The sequence below is a fragment of the Cryptomeria japonica genome, chromosome 4 (genome assembly GCF_030272615.1).
Source record: "Cryptomeria japonica chromosome 4, Sugi_1.0, whole genome shotgun sequence".
In the NCBI taxonomy this organism is placed as follows: Eukaryota; Viridiplantae; Streptophyta; class Pinopsida; order Cupressales; family Cupressaceae; genus Cryptomeria; species Cryptomeria japonica.
In genome coordinates this window covers 670,077,037-670,095,201 of record NC_081408.1, presented here as the reverse complement: position 1 = coordinate 670,095,201, position 18,165 = coordinate 670,077,037, and the positions used below count along the sequence as shown (strand labels likewise).

The 18,165-nt window shown below is 36.8% G+C and overlaps 1 protein-coding gene across 1 annotated transcript in view; it reads right to left on the bottom strand.

Annotated features, from left to right (window-relative positions):
• Positions 1-4,606: 4,606 nt before the first annotated feature.
• The window catches only part of LOC131042701 (inosine-5'-monophosphate dehydrogenase 2), a 35,520-nt gene continuing 21,961 nt past the window's right edge, over positions 4,607-18,165 (bottom strand). The window contains exons 4-5 of the mRNA XM_057976027.2: positions 5,814-6,071; positions 4,607-4,851 (exon numbers count right to left, since the gene is read on the bottom strand). Of these exons, the coding sequence (XP_057832010.2) occupies positions 4,780-4,851; positions 5,814-6,071 (330 nt within the window). The 3' untranslated portion in view covers positions 4,607-4,779. The remainder of the gene's footprint in view (positions 4,852-5,813; positions 6,072-18,165) is intronic.

Below are 18,165 nucleotides of genomic sequence, written 5' to 3'. Positions count from 1 at the left end.
CATACCTCGAGCTTTGTGATATGGATAAGATTCCATTTTTTGCTAGAAAACATAATTAGGGTTGTGTTGTCGTGATCTTGGCCCTTGATTCTAAATGAATCCTAGCCATTGATTTCATTTGAGACTCTATATAAACCCCTTCTCCTCTCATTTGTAAAGGAGGGATTTTGAGAATTGTCACTTTGATGCTGCCAAAATTGAATTGAATCATTGAAATTGGGTGATTTTTATGAAATCTTGGAGTATCGTGTGGTTCTTTAATCCTCAACTTAGTTTAGAATTTTGCTTTAAGTATTTTAGTTGAATGAAGAAATTGTTGAATGGATCTGTATGAAATTCACTTATCCATAACACTAACTATTTGCTGATTGTAAATTTGCCTTGTGTGGTCAACTAGAATTTGATCTAAACTTAAACTTCAATTTCTACTTGCTCATTGATATCCATCAAATGGTTGGCGTTGGTGTTGTGGGTATAAATTTGAATATTTTTTGATTAGAAGATTGCACCAATCTTTGTAGAGTTGTTTTTTGCATGACAAAACTAAGCCTAGTAGAATTTCATAGAGTCATTCACTATCTCTCGCACTCTAGGATTGGAATAGGATTAGAATAGAATTCCTCAACCCTTTCCTTTAACATTTTATTTCAAGATCTTTGTTAGAGATAAGAACAAGTGCTCATCCTACTAAATCATAAGTCATTTCAAAAAACCTTGGCAAGTATACTTCTATTCATGAAGATTTGAGGTTTCATTAGAACGATTGTGTAAGTCCCTTTGTGCATACAGCAATCACATCAACCATTGAGTTACCCACACATCAATACCTGACAATAGGAACCTTGGAGTCGTCTTGGATGATCATACATTTAGCATCAGAGGTGATTTTGATCAAGAGAGGGTGAAATATCTTTTGTATTTTATTCTATGTTAGAGGTGTCTAAAAAACACATCAACAGGAGAGAACTAAGAAGGCTGCTGAAGAAGAGGAAGGCAGTGAGGAGAAATGGTTCCTGTTAATTTTAGTACTTTCAGATTGCATAAAATTCAGAAAATTAGATTTAGATTAATTAATTTATTGTTTTCAGACTTTAGGCATAATAAAGGAAATGAAATGCTAAAGACAATGCACAGTTACCTTGGGAAAACCTCCTAAGAGGAAAAACCCAGCCAAAGGATCCTCAGATCTGATTTATGATTTAGAATTCAATCAGGAAATTACACACTTATCTGGTTTTACAGCCACCATGAGGGTGGAATAATTAGGTTACAGTCCTCCTTATCTGATTACAGCCCTTTAATGGAGTCTTCAATGTTGTATGATGATCTGCTGTCTCTAAGAGAGTTCACTGCCTTCAATGTAAGGTCTGCTGCTGTTTGATCATGTTCGCACCCTCCTATTTGGGTCTACTACAACATGTGAGGTTCGCTGTTTGCTGGTTGAAGTCTAATGCAATCCTTATGAAGTTCGCTGCCACTATATGGAAGTTCGCTGCCTACTATGGAAGACTTTGATCTTGCTTGAAGTTCGCTGCCTACTATGGAAGACTTTGATCTTGCTTGAAGTTCGCTGCATAGGTATAAATTTCGCTTCTTCACCAAAGATTGTTTTATCAACATAAAACTTGATTGTTCTAAATGAGAGGAAGGTGTTGCATTTATAGGTGACATATAGATCCCTAAACATGTCGGCCTCCTTTATACTTTAAACATTTTATTGCTTTCCTTTTAATTTACCTTGATGGGGTCGGCCCTATCAAGGAGGCGTGTTTATTTGAGTGTGTGTGGCGAGCAAACCTTAAGTGCCGTGGTGATGGGCCTAGCCCTATATAAAGGGGGCGGATTCCAATGTTGCCTAAGGCAATAGGAATCCGCTGGCCCTAATTACAACCAACAGTTCCCAAGGAGTGAAGAAAATAAGTCTACTAACATGATTGATTCAGGATCCACTGATGACAGTGAGAAGGATGAAGCTAATGGTATAGATGGTCACAGATTTAGGATGTTTTTCAATTACGAAACCTTGGCTGCAGCCAACCTTGTAGTTAAAGGTGCTCCCTACCTGAGTTCAGGAGAAGGTGACAGTTGTGATAATTGAATGATGAATGGTTTACCAAATATGGAGCCAATTCCTAGGCTTGTTGAGGAGCCATCTTTTCCAGTTTCTGATCATATTGTTCTACAAACATTCCAATGGAGCCTACATGGAGAAAGGGAAGGTTAGTTGCAGAACATTGGTAGAGAAAGGGAAACTCTATTGATCGAGGTATATGAAGAAGAAGATAGAGATGGTGTTGATTAACGAGTAGGTTTTCCTCTAAAACTCATCCTTGTACTGCGTGATCAGGATGATATTGGTATTATATCACATAAAACTGAATATTCAGACCTTAGAGTTGATAATTCTACAATTGGCAATTGGGAATGAAAAGAATTGCTAGCAGAAATAGAGAAATGAATCTATCTATTAACGAGTAGGTTTTCCTCTAAAACTCATCCTTGTACTGCATGATCAGGATGATATTGGTATTATATCACATAAAACTGAATATTCAGACCTTAGAGTTGATAATTCTACAATTGGCAATTGGGAATGAAAAGAATTGCTAGCAGAAATAGAGAAATGAATCTATCTGCTGAGATATTTTTTGTTTCAACTAACCAACTGGATGAACAGAATATAGGGGAAAGTGCTTGCACTGCTCTGGTAGCTTTTATTGCTCATTGGTTACAAAAAGAACCAAACTCCGTGCCAATAAAGTCACAATCTGATACATTGAGAGAAGAAGGATCTCTAAAGTGGAGGAAGCTATATGAAGTTGAGGCCCATGTGGTGAGGCTTTCGGATGGGCATTTTGTGTTGGGAATAGTATTACATGCATATATATTGAAAATTGATAAACCCACAGCAAAGAACCAGTTGCCATCTAGAGAACAGCAATTGAATGAAGACAAGAACAAGACGAATTTCCTGCCTGTCACATTAAAAGGCAAAAATTATGGGTTGTCAGAGAGATTCAGCAATCTGGAAAAGAAGCAGAGTCTCATGTGAAAGACACAACACCACATGAGAATCAGGGGAATGGAGGTAATACCATGGTGATGACGTGTATACCAGATTCTGGATATCTACATAAGGCCTTTCTAAGCTGTGCATGATAGCAATGTTTGGAGAGTTGGAGAATACACAAGAGCAGTACCCAGGATCACAGAACAACATCAAATTGAAGTGGTTCAAGCTTTTGGAGCTGATATTGCTTGAGGACAAGCAATTTGAGATGGGAGGACTGTAATGTCCCCGATTTTATGTGAGGTCAGCTACCAGTATTTTTAATAAAAATAATATTTATTTACACCTACTTTTCCAGTTGTGGTGGTCTGTGTCTTGGGCTGACTTGCATCACATAAAAATTATTAAATAATTTAAATGTTGACCTGACGGCTAGACTAATTTCCTTGCTAGGCCGATAGAAGGTGGTGTTTGGTATAAATTCAGGTGGAAGGCATTGAAGGGGCATCGCATATTTGGAGTTGAGATTGCATTGGTGAAATCAGTGCTTCCGCAAACGAAAATTCCAGTAGGCAGGCCTTAGTGGTTCGAAACCTTTACTCAGTAGTAGTTGTTTATTTCTGCACTCTTCTATCAGATCCTTACTAAGCAGGACGTGAGGAGTGTGAAAGAAGAAAATCAAAGTATTCTCAGAAACTTGGCATTAAATGAATGCTCTGGATATTCAGATGCAAACCTCAATATCAGACCAGTGGAGCAGAATATTTTGGAAAGGGAGATCGTGTCAGTCTGAAGCCAAGGTATTCTTGGCAATCCTAGAAAGGAGATCGAGTCCCAGGTCAAGAGACATACATCCACCGTAGCAGTGTTACAACTCTCTCCTTTGCTGTTGTCTGTGGACACAGCAATGTAGAGGCATTCAGCGATTAGGGGAGGCGGTCATCACTGCATGTGGCATAAAACAGATCAGACATGCAATCAGGTCAGCCTGTGTGTAGGGATGATTAGAGAGGACTCAAGCCGTAATGCTATTCAAAGGCACTCATCAGAATACAATATCAAAGGCAGATTGATCATGTTCTTTCAAAGATTTGAATTTCGATAGTGGCAAATCAAATGCATATTGTGATTGGTTATATATCCTGTTGTAATTGATTTTAATAATGCATCTACTCTGGAAACAAGATTTTAAACTCTATATTATTCCATGCTGAATGTGATAAGATCTCTGTCTAAGTTCTGTCTCATTATTTGAATACTTCTGAGATAGTGCATTTTACAGTTTAAAATTAGTAGAAACCTGAGCTGGTATATTTCACCATGTACCTTTCTAAGAAAACTGGTAACATTTATCAGTAAGAAAGAGTGAATGAACATGCAGAAAAACTGATGATGAACTATTAAATTAAGATAAAAAATGAAAAGCTTGTCTGATATAGAGGCAACCAGTCTCAGAGATATGGAGAAGTTGATTAATAACAATGAGGCATAATACATCACATTCTTGTATACTTCAAAAACTGGTTTTAAAAAATCACAATCTTGTGGCTTTAAAGAGACAGGATAATAAAGACAAGAAAAATACAAAATGCAATATAAAAGACATAAGGAAAACAAATTTATTTATATAGATACTTATCATATATTAAATTTGTAAATAACTATAACCTTCACCTTGGAATCCTTCAATTCATTAACTTCATACATATTGCCTATCTGTGCAGATGAAGTGGTGTGATAGAAAACCTCTATCCATAATAACTTGGAACTCAAAATCGCTTCTTCTCATAAGAGAACAAGTCATGGACGCCACCTTCAGCCTGAGCAGCACCAGTCCGAACCTGCACAAAGGATAAACTTCATCATTTGAAGATGAAAGAGAGATACAGAGAAATTAGTTTCTGTATGGGCATATCTACAGACTAGTAGGATATGGCAAATTTACAGACAAAGAAAAATACAAAATGAGCAAGAAAGAATATGCTGTATACTTTTCACACTACTTTCCCCCAATTTTTATTGCGAGTAATTCTAAAATACATACATGCTGTTCCTAGAGATACTTCTGGTTCAAACAGTAATGATTCTTTAGTCACAGTGATGTGCAGGTGAACCCCTATTTATCTTTTTACTCGCTCTATCTCACTGTGCCATGGAATGGCAGAATTAGAAAAGGAGTATGCCACATCTAAAGTTAATAACCCATAAACACTCAAGGAAAATGGAGGATCGCACAGAAATCGCAACAGGTGCTTAGAAATGATGAGAACATGCATATCACAAACAGGAAGAACTAGGCCTGGAAATGGAAGACTATGTGATAGACTTCTTTGTAAAACAATTGGAAGCTGGAAATCCAGAGGAAATAGTAATTAAAATCACAAAAACATACTGAGGTAACAGCATTGAGAAATTTTCAAAACTCCCATGAATGATATCAAAAACTGAGGAAACATTTGTAGACTCCAGAATCCTACAGCATAACAAGTCAACATCTAGACCCAAAAATATATTATAAAATACATCATTTATTTTATATATTTTGGTACACATATAAATCAATAAAAGACTATTGGGATGACAGTACCGTATATATCTTGCAAGCAATACCTAACTATATGCCTTAGTCCCACTATGTAGTCAAAAAAGGACAGAGCTCGCAAATGATGGAAAAAAAGGTATTGCATGCAATCAGAAATGCAAAACAGAGACCAAATAGATGCATCGTACATATCTGTGGTACAACAATCAAATGTAAATAGTTCTTTGCAAAATCACTGATTTTGTTGGTACAAAGGAATACCTCTAATCTCAAACTTCCCGATCTGGTGTTCTTGTGAGCAGCATGCAGAGATGATGCTCCAAGATCTTGGAAGCCTTGCTTCACTGCATGCATAGTATAAGGAATCAACTTTAAAATGGAGCCTTTATCGGTCACCACCCCTGAGACCCCCTGTGCAATTTTTAGCTTAGATTTATCCCCAAGATATCTTGTATCACTCCCTTTTGCCATGGCCTCCAGAGAACCCATGCCTCTATATTTTTTGGTACGTCTCCCCTCCTGAGGAATATAGAAACAATGCCCATTCAAATACAGTTACTAGTATACAAGTCAATGACTCAGAAAAAATAGGAACAATGGTCTTATTAATAGAATAAACCATGCAGGTGCCCAAAGAAACAATTAAGTTAAGAGAAAGCATAATCCCATTTGCTTCTAACAGGGAGAGTCACTATGTCTAATACATAATAAACAGTAGATGTTAAGAATAATTCTCTCATTTCTTGGCCTTTGTCCTCCAATTCAAACCAACTCTTCCTACAGAAGCTTGTCATCTTGTGTCACACAATGCAATACTAAAACATGTGCCTTGGCCATTCAGAATAATACAAACACTAAACAAAAAAATAGGCTTTTAGCCAATAGTTCAATCTAACAAATATTCAAGTACTAACAATTGTGTTCTGCCTAATTTAAGGAATACATAGTTGATAGTTGTGAATGTCGGATGTTGTCTTTAAACTAAAAATTTTATATTACTAAAAATCAAATGGGGTGAGCTCAAAAGGTAAAAGCATGGGATTTTAGGAAAATGAGCCACACCTTTGTATTCATAGGTAACATAATAAGAGTGGATAAAATACAACATAAACTCATTGCTGTGGCATACCCGACAAAGAAAGCTGGGTACAAATCCTGGGTAAGTTTGACGTAAGATTTATCTCTTAGTTGTGGTGTCTACTTATTAACAATTGTGTTCTGTCTAATTTAAAGAATACATAGCTGATATTGTGAATGTCAGCTGTTGTCCTTAAACTAAATAAATTATTGCATAGCCTCTCTACATGTACTGTGTAAAATTGAGATGCAGATATCTGCAGAATTTGTGTTTCCTTTACTCTTAAGATGACAGGTGTATGTTGGTTTGATACTAGTAAAACTTCTGAAAAGATTGTTCAATGAAAATTAGCAAGAAAACTTAGACAAACCAACATAGAAAATGATATTTGATCGTACGGTATGTTAAACATAGGGATTGAATACTTCAGGTCTCAAGTCAACAAAATCTCACGGTTGATGTTGATATCTTTGTGGGAATATTTTTACTTCTCTAGAAGGGTCGCACTAGCTGTAAATTTTGTGGCATGATTTCCATGATTTGCAATGCCCATGAGAAGTGTTTGCCTGATCTATAGAAGTTGTGTATTGTAGACAGAGATAAAGCTGAGCATTTTAAACAATTGCAAGAGTTTTGAAGGGTTCACAATGAGAAAATCACAAAGTTTATTCTCATTTTAGGACATGAGGGAGTTCAAAAAAACACAAATTGGGCAGGAAGTCTGCATGTGCATGGAAAAGAAACACGGGTTGCAGGCAAAAGGGTGGGCGATATTTTACAGTTGAGTTTCTCAGCAATGAAGGGCACACAATTTCAATTCACCAATACCAGTCATGCAGCTATATTTCCAACACACATTTTGTGGAGGGGTCTTGAAGCCATAAACATGCTAGAATACATGCATTTCTAGTCGCAAATGTTTGTGGGGCATGACTTTGCAAGGCTCTATTTTCCATCAAGAAGAATTTGCAATTGTTGTGTTGGAGAGAATTTTCCCTCTAACACAAGAATTTATAACTCCTCGTCATCACGAGTAGCTGACCCTCAAATTGAAATATGCTAACATTTACAATCAGAATCAGGAATTGAAGCTTTAGGTTCTAAGCCCTAGGACCTCTTGTCATTATTCCAAGCACAGTTGCAAGAGAAAGATAGTAATATTGCCGATTTGCTAGCAAAAATTGCTAAGCTCAAAAAGATCAAAGCCAAGCCAACTAACTCTCCACGCTTCCAACAACTTAACAAAATGATTTCAAAATTCAGAATAGGCATTCAGAGATAATCACCTTATAAAAGAAACTATGGCCCAACATCAATCTATTCCAAAACAGGTTGAGGAACAACACTCACGGGTGCAAGTGGTTAAGGTGAACAAAACACCTCTAGTTGTGGAAATGGTTGCCCAAGCACAGTTTGAAGAAGGGAAGGTGTATCAATCCAAGGCACTAAACCTTCATATTCATGGCCTCCCTGAGCCAGTTGATCCCTCACATGCAATTCACACACAGTTGTGTGAATCTTTCAACTTGAACAATAAATCTTGGACACTACCGAATAACACACTTGCCATCCAATTCCAAACTACAAGAGAACATTTTCAAGCTCTTGAAGCAAATCTCATATGATCCTAGGTGGAGGAGGTTCCAAGACCTAGTATTCAAGTTGTTATCACTAGGGAAGATACCAAGTAGGTTATTATCAAATACTAAAGGGCTATCACTCATGGTCCTCCCCTCCTAGGTGTTCACACCCTAAATTGCAATATGAGAACAACCTCTAGTCCTATTGAGTAGTGGTGGAAATTCCATTGCTTGTCGAAGTTGCAATGTCATTATATAATATATAGTCTTCTCCATGTACCTCCCAAGATGTTATTGCTTCTCATGTTCTTATTTTCCTCATTGAGACCCATAAGAGTCTCAAATCCCTCCTTCCTGTCACAAGATTCTCGTGGGTTTAAACTTCTTGTCATGAGAGAAGCAGATTTAGTAGTCCCATGGTTCTGGTTGTGTGGCTTGCCTTCCTTGGGTCCAAAGTTTCACTAATAGTTTTTTATGTCTTCTCTAGATGCATGTGGCTACAAGTTTAGAGAGGTGAGGTCCACCTTCTCTCAAGAAGTTCTCATAGTGATTTGCTACTTCCACCCGACAAAGCTCCATTCATCATCCAAGTTGATGGTGACCCATGCCTTGACTTATATTACAAGATCTCCCAATTCCACTATTAGTTATATCCTTCTTTTGGGCAATTTTAATACCCATACAAAGGAACTTTGTAGACTTATTCATGAACTTGCACAAGATGAGTTGTCTTCATCATATTTTAAAAACTCTGCAAGTCCTCTCACAAGTATTCATGCGTCTAGAAAGTAACAGTGTACTCACAAGAATAACTTGGGGCAGAGTTATTAAAAATTAGCCATGATTTTTGATGTTATCAAAATCAAAGACTAAGACCATAAATTTGTTGCAAGCACCCCTTTTCCATGAAAAATGAATGGTTACATTATGCTTTCAGTTTAGAACAAATGTATTGTTACACTTTTGAGTTGTTCATGCACAAAAAGATGAATTTGCTTCACAAATTTAAATATAGAATTCTATCGAACTTTCTTTACTTCATTTTTTCCTATTTGAGATGCATTCAACCTATCTTGAATCTGATCATTGGAAAGTTATGTGACCTATCTTGAATCTAATAACTATTTCCACGAACTCTATTTTATTAGCAGTTAAAAATGTCAAACAAATTATTATGATAAGTAAAGTTCTCATGTCCTACATGATTCCTTTGTATCCAATAGACACTCTTTAAATTAGTTCTTTTAAAATAATTGTCCTATTGTAGAAATATAAATAATTATTATTTGGACGAGACCTTTATTTATTATAGTTATCTACATTAAATAAAATTTATAATAGAGATAAAAAATGTTGTCTCGCCATTTATTTTAGAGGTATGTTCTCATTAAATGGCTAACGAGATTTAACTTTTTGTGAAGGTAATTGTCAATATTTAAATATAGAAAATTTAAGCAAGTTAAACCTTATTGTATTGGATATTAAGTGTAATGTCCCCTACTTGATTAACATAATTAATCTATTTCAATATACTAAAATTGATTGAGAGACTAATCATGAAGCCAGTCATTGATATTCTTCAATTTATGCGTTATTAACAAGTGCTCATTTATTTTCCTCATTAGATGATTAATTTCATTATTCATAGTTCTTAATATAGATATCAGACCCTGCTACTACTTCAGTTTTAAGGGAGAAGGGTTTATGTATGTTACCAAAGCGCTTATAGACCAAATACAATAGGTTCCCTCAAAGTTTACAGATCCAAGCCCTTACCTATCTTGGGTCTATACCCTCCAGGCTTATGGGTCGCTGATCCCCACCCTATCTTGGGACTTAACCTATTGCTTGGATTTAGACTGCCCCCTCTTTGGAACATCTCATTCCTATCTTCTTGAATACTGATAATAGCAGCAAAAATGAATAGCATATACATATTCTCTTTAAAGTTTATTTAAGAGTTCTTTACTGATTTTACAATCTAATATTATTATTTTCTGATCAAGACGTGTGTGTGTGTGTGTGAGAATTAAATTATATTATCAATTATTAATGTATTTGCTAATTACCTATTGCATAAATTACTGATACCGCCGCTGCCTAAAAACATTAGTTGTTAGTATAATTGTGGCTGTAAAGGCAGACAGATCTGACGTGGTCTGCCACTATATATGATATTGAATATGACTGTCATACGTATTGCAGTCCATATTAATATTACTATTAATTCTGCATAAGAACATTATCGGGCTTCATATATTAAGCATATTTATTAAACACATCCCCATGCATACTACCAAGAACAAGGATGTCACTGCCTGTAACTTAATAATAGTTCTGTTCTGATCTGACCAATGGTATATATCGGCCTTCTGTAGTATTAATCTTATATCTGTTGTGACGGATCCCCCTTATCTTTTGATGATCCTTTCTCTCCTTATATCCGTTGAAGGATTATTATTAAGAGAGACATCCTTTCCAGTGCTATTGTCCATTAACAGGGACACATCATTTCCTAACTATTATTAATTCATTTTCCACTCTTTCTTTTAATTGCATCATATAAGCGATCTTCCATATTAATGGGTTTGTCCTCTTATTATTTATTTAATATTTGTTTGTCTTCTAATAGCCATTCCGTCATGGTCAATACTACTATTATAATTGCTCATTATGTATGTTTCTCCATGAATTGGCTGAGCATGTTGATTAAATCCATGAAGAGAAAGTCCGATCCACTATTAATATTATAGTTATTGTAAATATTTCTTGTGATTATTAATAATTAGTGTGAATATTATTGTTTGTAATTATAATTGCAAATTAATATTTATTGTTACTGTTTAATAATTAATTAATGAATATTTGATACTAATACGATTATTAATATGTGATACGTAATATTAATATGAAGGCATATTAGTAATCTGTTTATTGATGAGTTTGATTATTTAATACTAAGGAGGTTCATTCATATATTTAATTTGAATGAGCTATAAACTCATAATTAAATAATTGATATATAAGCATATTCAGATATAAATCACTATTACTTGATAATATGGGGATATCACATTAAGAGAAAAATATTTTATAATGAATAATATTTAAGTTGTAACATGTTAACCAATGTGTAATGGTTAAAAATGCTATCTTTAATTCTTGGGTTATGATAACAAAGGGTTGAATTGTTATGTTATCAAATCTATCTAACTTTAATTGAAAATGAAATATAATTAAATTGACCTTTATTAATCTAGATGAAAGAGGACATCCTAGAAACATCCTTGAAACCTAGGTGGTGGTGGTGGGAAGGTGGAGGGACCTCCCCTCCAAGTCCCCACATCCTAGGGACATCTCCGTCACAAAAACGTGGGTATTTTGGGAGGGGACATATTAAAATATTTAATTGTTATTTTTAGTTGTGTGTGTTTATTAACGGTCATTTAGTTGGTTGTTATATTTTTAGAGACTTCATGATAGAACTAGGAGTAACTGGGAGTTTCTATTTTTAGAGTTTGTTTTATAGCCAGTTTGACTTCTGTGAGCGGTTAGTCCCAATTTGGACAAATGCCTTGTAATTGCCTCTAAAAGGCTTGTTATTCTTTCAATAAAGTATGCTGATGTCGATTAGGCTTTCTGATTTTTGAAAAAAAAAAATTAATTCATGGCCCTTCTACCTAGAATTTATTTCCAAAAAAAATTTTGAAATCTAGTGGAAAAGTTTGAAGGTTTTTAGTGTTTGAAGTTTTTGAGGGTTTTTTAACCCGTGGGTTTCTAGAGAGCAAATTTCTTGCAGGTTGTGATTTTTTGGGCGCCATTTTTGTAGGTCATGGTTTTTTTTACTGCTGCGTGCACAATTTTCCTGCATCCGATTTTCGGTAGATTTTCTACTGAGCCTGAGTCATTTTTTTCTGTGGCGTTTGTTACTGTCTGGGTGTCACGCCGTTTTTTCACAACGGGGTTGTTCTTCCCACGCAACATTGTTCTTGTGTGATGATTCTTTTTTCCACAACTTTTGGTTGGGTTCGTGTTTGCTAGAAGATTTTGTTTTGCCCACGTTTTTTTTCCAAATTATTTTTGCTCGCGACAGGACTTTTGAAGATGGCTAGGGTTTCTACCAAATCGCGATTTTCAGTAGTATTGTCTACAGATAGTGAACTAGGTTTTCAAAAATCCGCACATTGGGCTCTGTGCTAGGGCTTTGCGCCTATTTTTCAGCATCTCGAGATTCATGTCAGACTGGTTTGATTGGATTTGACTTGAAAATTAGATTTTTCAAAGTTTATACCAGTTGTTGAAGCTTTTTGCCTAATTTTTGACAGAAAAATCAGCCTCTTTTGAAGCTCAAGTTCACCTCGTTTTTCGAGCATAAGAAAGAGAGAGGGATGGCATCGTTGACCAATATCATGTTGGAAGGTAATCAACGCTTCAATGACAACAACTACAATACCTAGAAGCAGCAAATGCTTTCTATATTTTAGTACCAGTGCCTTGACTAGAATGTTATGCGTAAAGAAACTCGTCCGGCAACGATGGGCGACGACCAAACCAAGTTTGATGAGCGTAACCAAGATGCAGTTATGTTGCTGAAGTTATTATTAGAATATTAAATTATATTTTAGTCACCTATATTTAGTTCCTTGTTTAATGGTCATTTAGCTTTTAGCTCTTTAATCTTTTACTTTGACGTTATGTTCTAATTATAGAACATCGTCTTGTAACCTCTATATATACTTGTGTATATCGTTCAATGTAATCATCCGATTATTGAATCATTCATTGAATTTATTTCTCATGGTATCAGAGCATGGAAATTAAAAATTTCGAAAATTTTTGTTATTAAAATTTTTCGAAGTTTTTATTTAAGAGATTTTTTTAAAACTGTTTTTTTTTTTTAAAAAAAAGAGCAGATTCTTTTTCTCTTCCTGGGTAGGATTTTTTTTGCAAGTTGAAATTTTTCCTAGGGTTTCTGCAATTTTCGACTAGGGTTTTGACCCTTTAGTTCAAGTCGAAATTTTATTCTGGTTGGAGGTTCTTGGTGGGTTTTTTGAGACCTCAACTGGGTCATCGTTAGATTTTTCTGGGTGCATTGTTTTTCGTGCCTCGATTTTTTGAGCCGTGTCTAGTGGCGGTGAGATAGATGAGACTGCCCACTAGTTGCCTGAATGAAGACTCGTCCACTACAGGTGAATCTGATTTGGCTGATAATTTGAGCCCTATCTCCATAAGTGTAGATGTAAGTTTACAATCTTGCATTCGAAACTTATCTAGTAGGCTTTTGGCATACTTTGACTGAAAAATGAATATGTGGCTATCAGTCTGCCAAACTTCTACACCAAGACAATAATGGAGAAGTCCCAAATCTGTCATATCAAAATGCTGACACAAATTCTGTTTGACCTGCATAACCAGATGTGCTACATTGCCAATAATGATGAGATCATCAACATAGACTACTAGAAATAGAATATCATCACTGTATGTTTGACATACAAATTGGGATCTGAAGGACTCCTCTGAAAACCTTGATCAATCAAGTACTTATCAATTTTGATGTACCATGCACAAGGAGCCTGTTTGAGGCCATAGAGTGCTTTGACTAGTCTATTGTCATTTTTGGAATATGTGCATCTCCATAGGTGTAGATGCAAGTTTACAATCTTGCATTCGAAACTTATCTAGTAGGCTCTTGGCATACTTTGACTAAGAAATGAATATGTGGCTATCAATCTGCCAAACTTCTACACCGAGACAATAATGGAGAAGTCCCAAATCTATCATATCAAAATGCTGACACAAATTATGTTTGACCTGCATGATCAGATGTGCTGCATTGCCAGTAATGATGAGATCATCAACATAGACTACTAGAAATAGAATATAATCACTAGTATGTTTGACATACAAATTGGGATCTGAAGGACTCCTCTGAAAGCCTTGATCAATCAAGTACTTATCAATTTTGATGTACCATGCACGAGGAGCCTGTTTGAGGCCATAGAGTGCTTTGATGTACCATAGAGGAACCTCTATTGTCATTTTTGGAATGAAAACTTTGGGCATTTGTGGGAGAAAGAATTTCTTGAGCTTACAGGTTCAGCTCTTCATCGAATCATTCTCCAGGATTGTTGATAGAGGTTGGATTCTTATTTATCTCCTTGGTTTTGCTTGAAGAGATTTTTTTTAAACTGTTTGTTTTTTTTTTTTAAAAGAGCAGATTCTTTTTCTCTTCCTGGGCAGATTTTTTTTTGCAGGTTGAAATTTTTCCATGCCTCGATTTTTTGAGCCATGTCTAGTGGCGGTGAGATACATGAGGCTGCCCACTAGTTGCCTAAATGAAGACTCATCCCCTACAGGTGAATCTGATTTGGCTGATAATTTGAGCCCTATCTCCACAGGTGTAGATGCAAGTTTACAATCTTGCATTCGAGACTTATCTAGTAGGCTCTTGGCATACTTTGACTGAGAAATGAATATGTGGCTATCAGTCTGCCAAACTTCTACACCGAGACAATAATGGAGAAGTCCCAAATCTGTCATATCAAAATGCTGACACAAATTATGTTTGACCTCCATGATCAGATGTGCTGCATTGCCAGTAATGATGAGATCATCAACATAGACTACTAGAAATAGAATATCATCACTAGTATGTTTGACATACAAATTGGGATCTGAAGGACTCCTCTGAAAGCCTTGATCAATCAAGTACTTATCAATTTTGATGTACCATGCACGAGGAGCCTATTTGAGGCCATAGAGTGCTTTGAAAAGTCTATTGTCATTTTTGGAATATGTGGCCATAGAGTGCTTTGACTAGTCTATTGTCATTTTTGGAATATGTGCATCTCCATAGGTGTAGATGCAAGTTTACAATCTTGCATTCGAAACTTATCTAGTAGGCTCTTGGCATACTTTGACTAAGAAATGAATATGTGGCTATCAATCTGCCAAACTTCTACACCGAGACAATAATGGAGAAGTCCCAAATCTGTCATATCAAAATGCTGACACAAATTCTGTTTGACCTGCATGATCAAATGTGCTGCATTGCCAGTAATGATGAGATCATCAACACAAACTACTTGAAATAGAATATTATCACTAGTATGTTTGACATACAAATTGGGATCTGAAGGACTCCTCTGAAAGCCTTGATCAATCAAGTACTTATCAATTTTGATGTACCATGCACGAGGAGCCTGTTTGAGGCCATAGAGTGCTTTGATGTACCATAGAGGAACCTCTATTGTCATTTTTGGAATGAAAATTTTGGGCATTTGTGGGAGAAGGAATTTCTTGAGCTTACAGGTTCAGCTCTTCATCGAATCATTCTCCAGGATTGCTGATAGAGGTTGGATTCTTATTTATCTCCTTGGTTTTGCTTGAAGAGATTTTTTTTAAACTGTTTGTTTTTTTTTTTAAAAAAGAGCAGATTCTTTTCTCTTCCTGGGCAGATTTTTTTTTGCAGGTTGAAATTATCCGTGCCTCGATTTTTTGAGCCATGTCTAATGGCGGTGAGATAGATGAGGCTGCCCACTAGTTGCCTGAGTGAAGACTCATCCACTACAGGTGAATCTGATTTGGCTGATAATTTGAGCCCTATCTCCATAGGTGTAGATGCAAGTTTACAATCTTGCATTCGAAACTTATCTAGTAGGCTCTTGGCATACTTTGACTGAGAAATGAATATGTGGCTATCAGTCTGCCAAACTTCTACACTGAGACAATAATGGAAAAGTCCCAAATCTGTCATATCAAAATGCTGACACAAATTCTGTTTGACCTGCATGATCAGATGTGTTGCATTGCCAGTAATGATGAGATCATCAACATAGACTACTAGAAATAGAATATCATCACTAGTATGTTTGACATACAAATTGGGATCTGAAGGACTCCTCTGAAAACCTTGATCAATCAAGTACTTATCAATTTTGATGTACCATGCACAAGGAGCCTGTTTGAGGCCATAGAGTGCTTTGACTAGCCTACATACCTGGTGTTCCTTACCGGCAACCTTGAAACCTACAAGCCTAATGGTACTCATCTTGGCTATGGGAGCAAATGTCTCCTCATAGTCGATGCCCTCTTTCTGTGAAAACCCTTTTGCCACCAACCGAGCCTTGTACTTATCAAGGCTCCCATCAGCTTTATACTTGACTTTAAACACCCATTTGCAACCAATGGGCTTATTTCCTGCAGGAAGATCGGACAATACCCAAGTGTTGTTTTTCATAAGACTATGTTGCTCCGCTGCCATAGCCTTTTCCCATTCAGGTACACCTTTAGCCTCTGTATATGTTTGAGGCTCATAAATACTGTGAATGTTGGCCATAAGAGCAAAATTAATTGTGTGTTGCTTGCTCTTACCTCTAACTGATCTACCCTCAATGAGCTCATCATCATGAAGATCACCAATGGTCTTGGCCCACCACTTAGGCCGGAGAGTAGAAGTACCAACATCTATTGCAGGATGAAGAGTGCCTGGAATATCTGGAGCAAGCTCCTCTGGATGTGGATCAAGAAGATCCCGAGGAAAGTCAGGGGGTGCAATATCATGCCTGGGAGACCCCACAACTTCAGAGTCAACTAAATCCCTCCCATCAGGTGGAGCTAAGGGAAGATGAACACCCATACTTACAGCCTTTGGAGGGTGATCCTCAGTGCTCAAATCAGGAGAGGAAGGCTGAAAAGGCCCTCTTTCTTCATCAAATACTACATCTCGACTAAATATGAGGTGATTAGTGTCTATATCAACCAGCCGATATGCCTTGTGGTTGTCACTGTAGCCGATGAACATCAATTTCTAACTCTTTGGATCCAGTTTGGTGCGCGTGGCATCTGGAATCCAAACATAAGCTGTAAAGCCAAAAACTTTCAAATGATTGATTTTGGGCTTCCTGCCAGACCAAGCTTCCTCTGGAGTCATCTTCTTAACGGCCTTTGTGAGAGACCGGTTCAGAAGGTAGACTGCAGTGAAGACCGCTTCTGCCCAAAAGTGTTTTGGAACATTTCTATGCTCCAACATAAACCGAGCCATCTCAGTGACTGTACGGTTCCTGCGCTCAACAACACCGTTCTGTTGTGGGGTGTAAGGTGTGGTAAGCTGATGCTTAATGCCATGTGATGCACAAAGTTGGTGAACTCTGTAGAACAAAATTCCCCTCCATTGTCGGACCGAAGAGTGACTATCTGACAACTAGACTCTTTTTCCACTAAGGCCTTAAACGTTTGAAACATGGTGAACACCTCTGATTTATGCTTAAGCAAATAAACCCACATGCATCTACTGAAATCATCAACAAATAATAGAAAATACCTGCATCTAGTGACTGATGGAGTATTCATGGGACCACAGATGTCTGCATGAATGAGTTGCAAGACCTTGGATGCTCTCCAAGCGTCTCCATCTAAAAAAGGAGTCCTATGCTACTTTCCAGCTTGACACGCTCTGCAAACTCCATGATTCTGAGTTTGAATCTCAAATAATCCTACGACTAGATCCTCTCGAACCAACTGAGAGAGATAGTGGACATTGAGATGCCCATATCGTTGATGCCAAAGAGTGCTGATGGAAGTACTCCTAGCTGCCATGGCGAGCTCCTGAGAACCAGGAGAATCAACAAGTCTATAAAGACCATGATCCTCAATACCAACTACAACTATAGTGCGAGTCTCCCTGTCAACAATGTTGCACTTGTGCAACCCGAAGACGACATCCAGCTCTGGTGAATGCTGCATAATCTGACTGACTGACAGTAGATTGAGCTTCATACCAAGTACAAAGTATACATTGAGGAATATTAAATCCCTCCCACCAGATGAAATCTGAACGTTGCCCTTGCCAACAACAGTATACTCTTCGCCTCCACCAAAGATCACTGAATCAGTGAAAGGCATGTACTCTGTAAACCAATCCCGACTATGTGTGAAATGTTGAGAGGCTCCA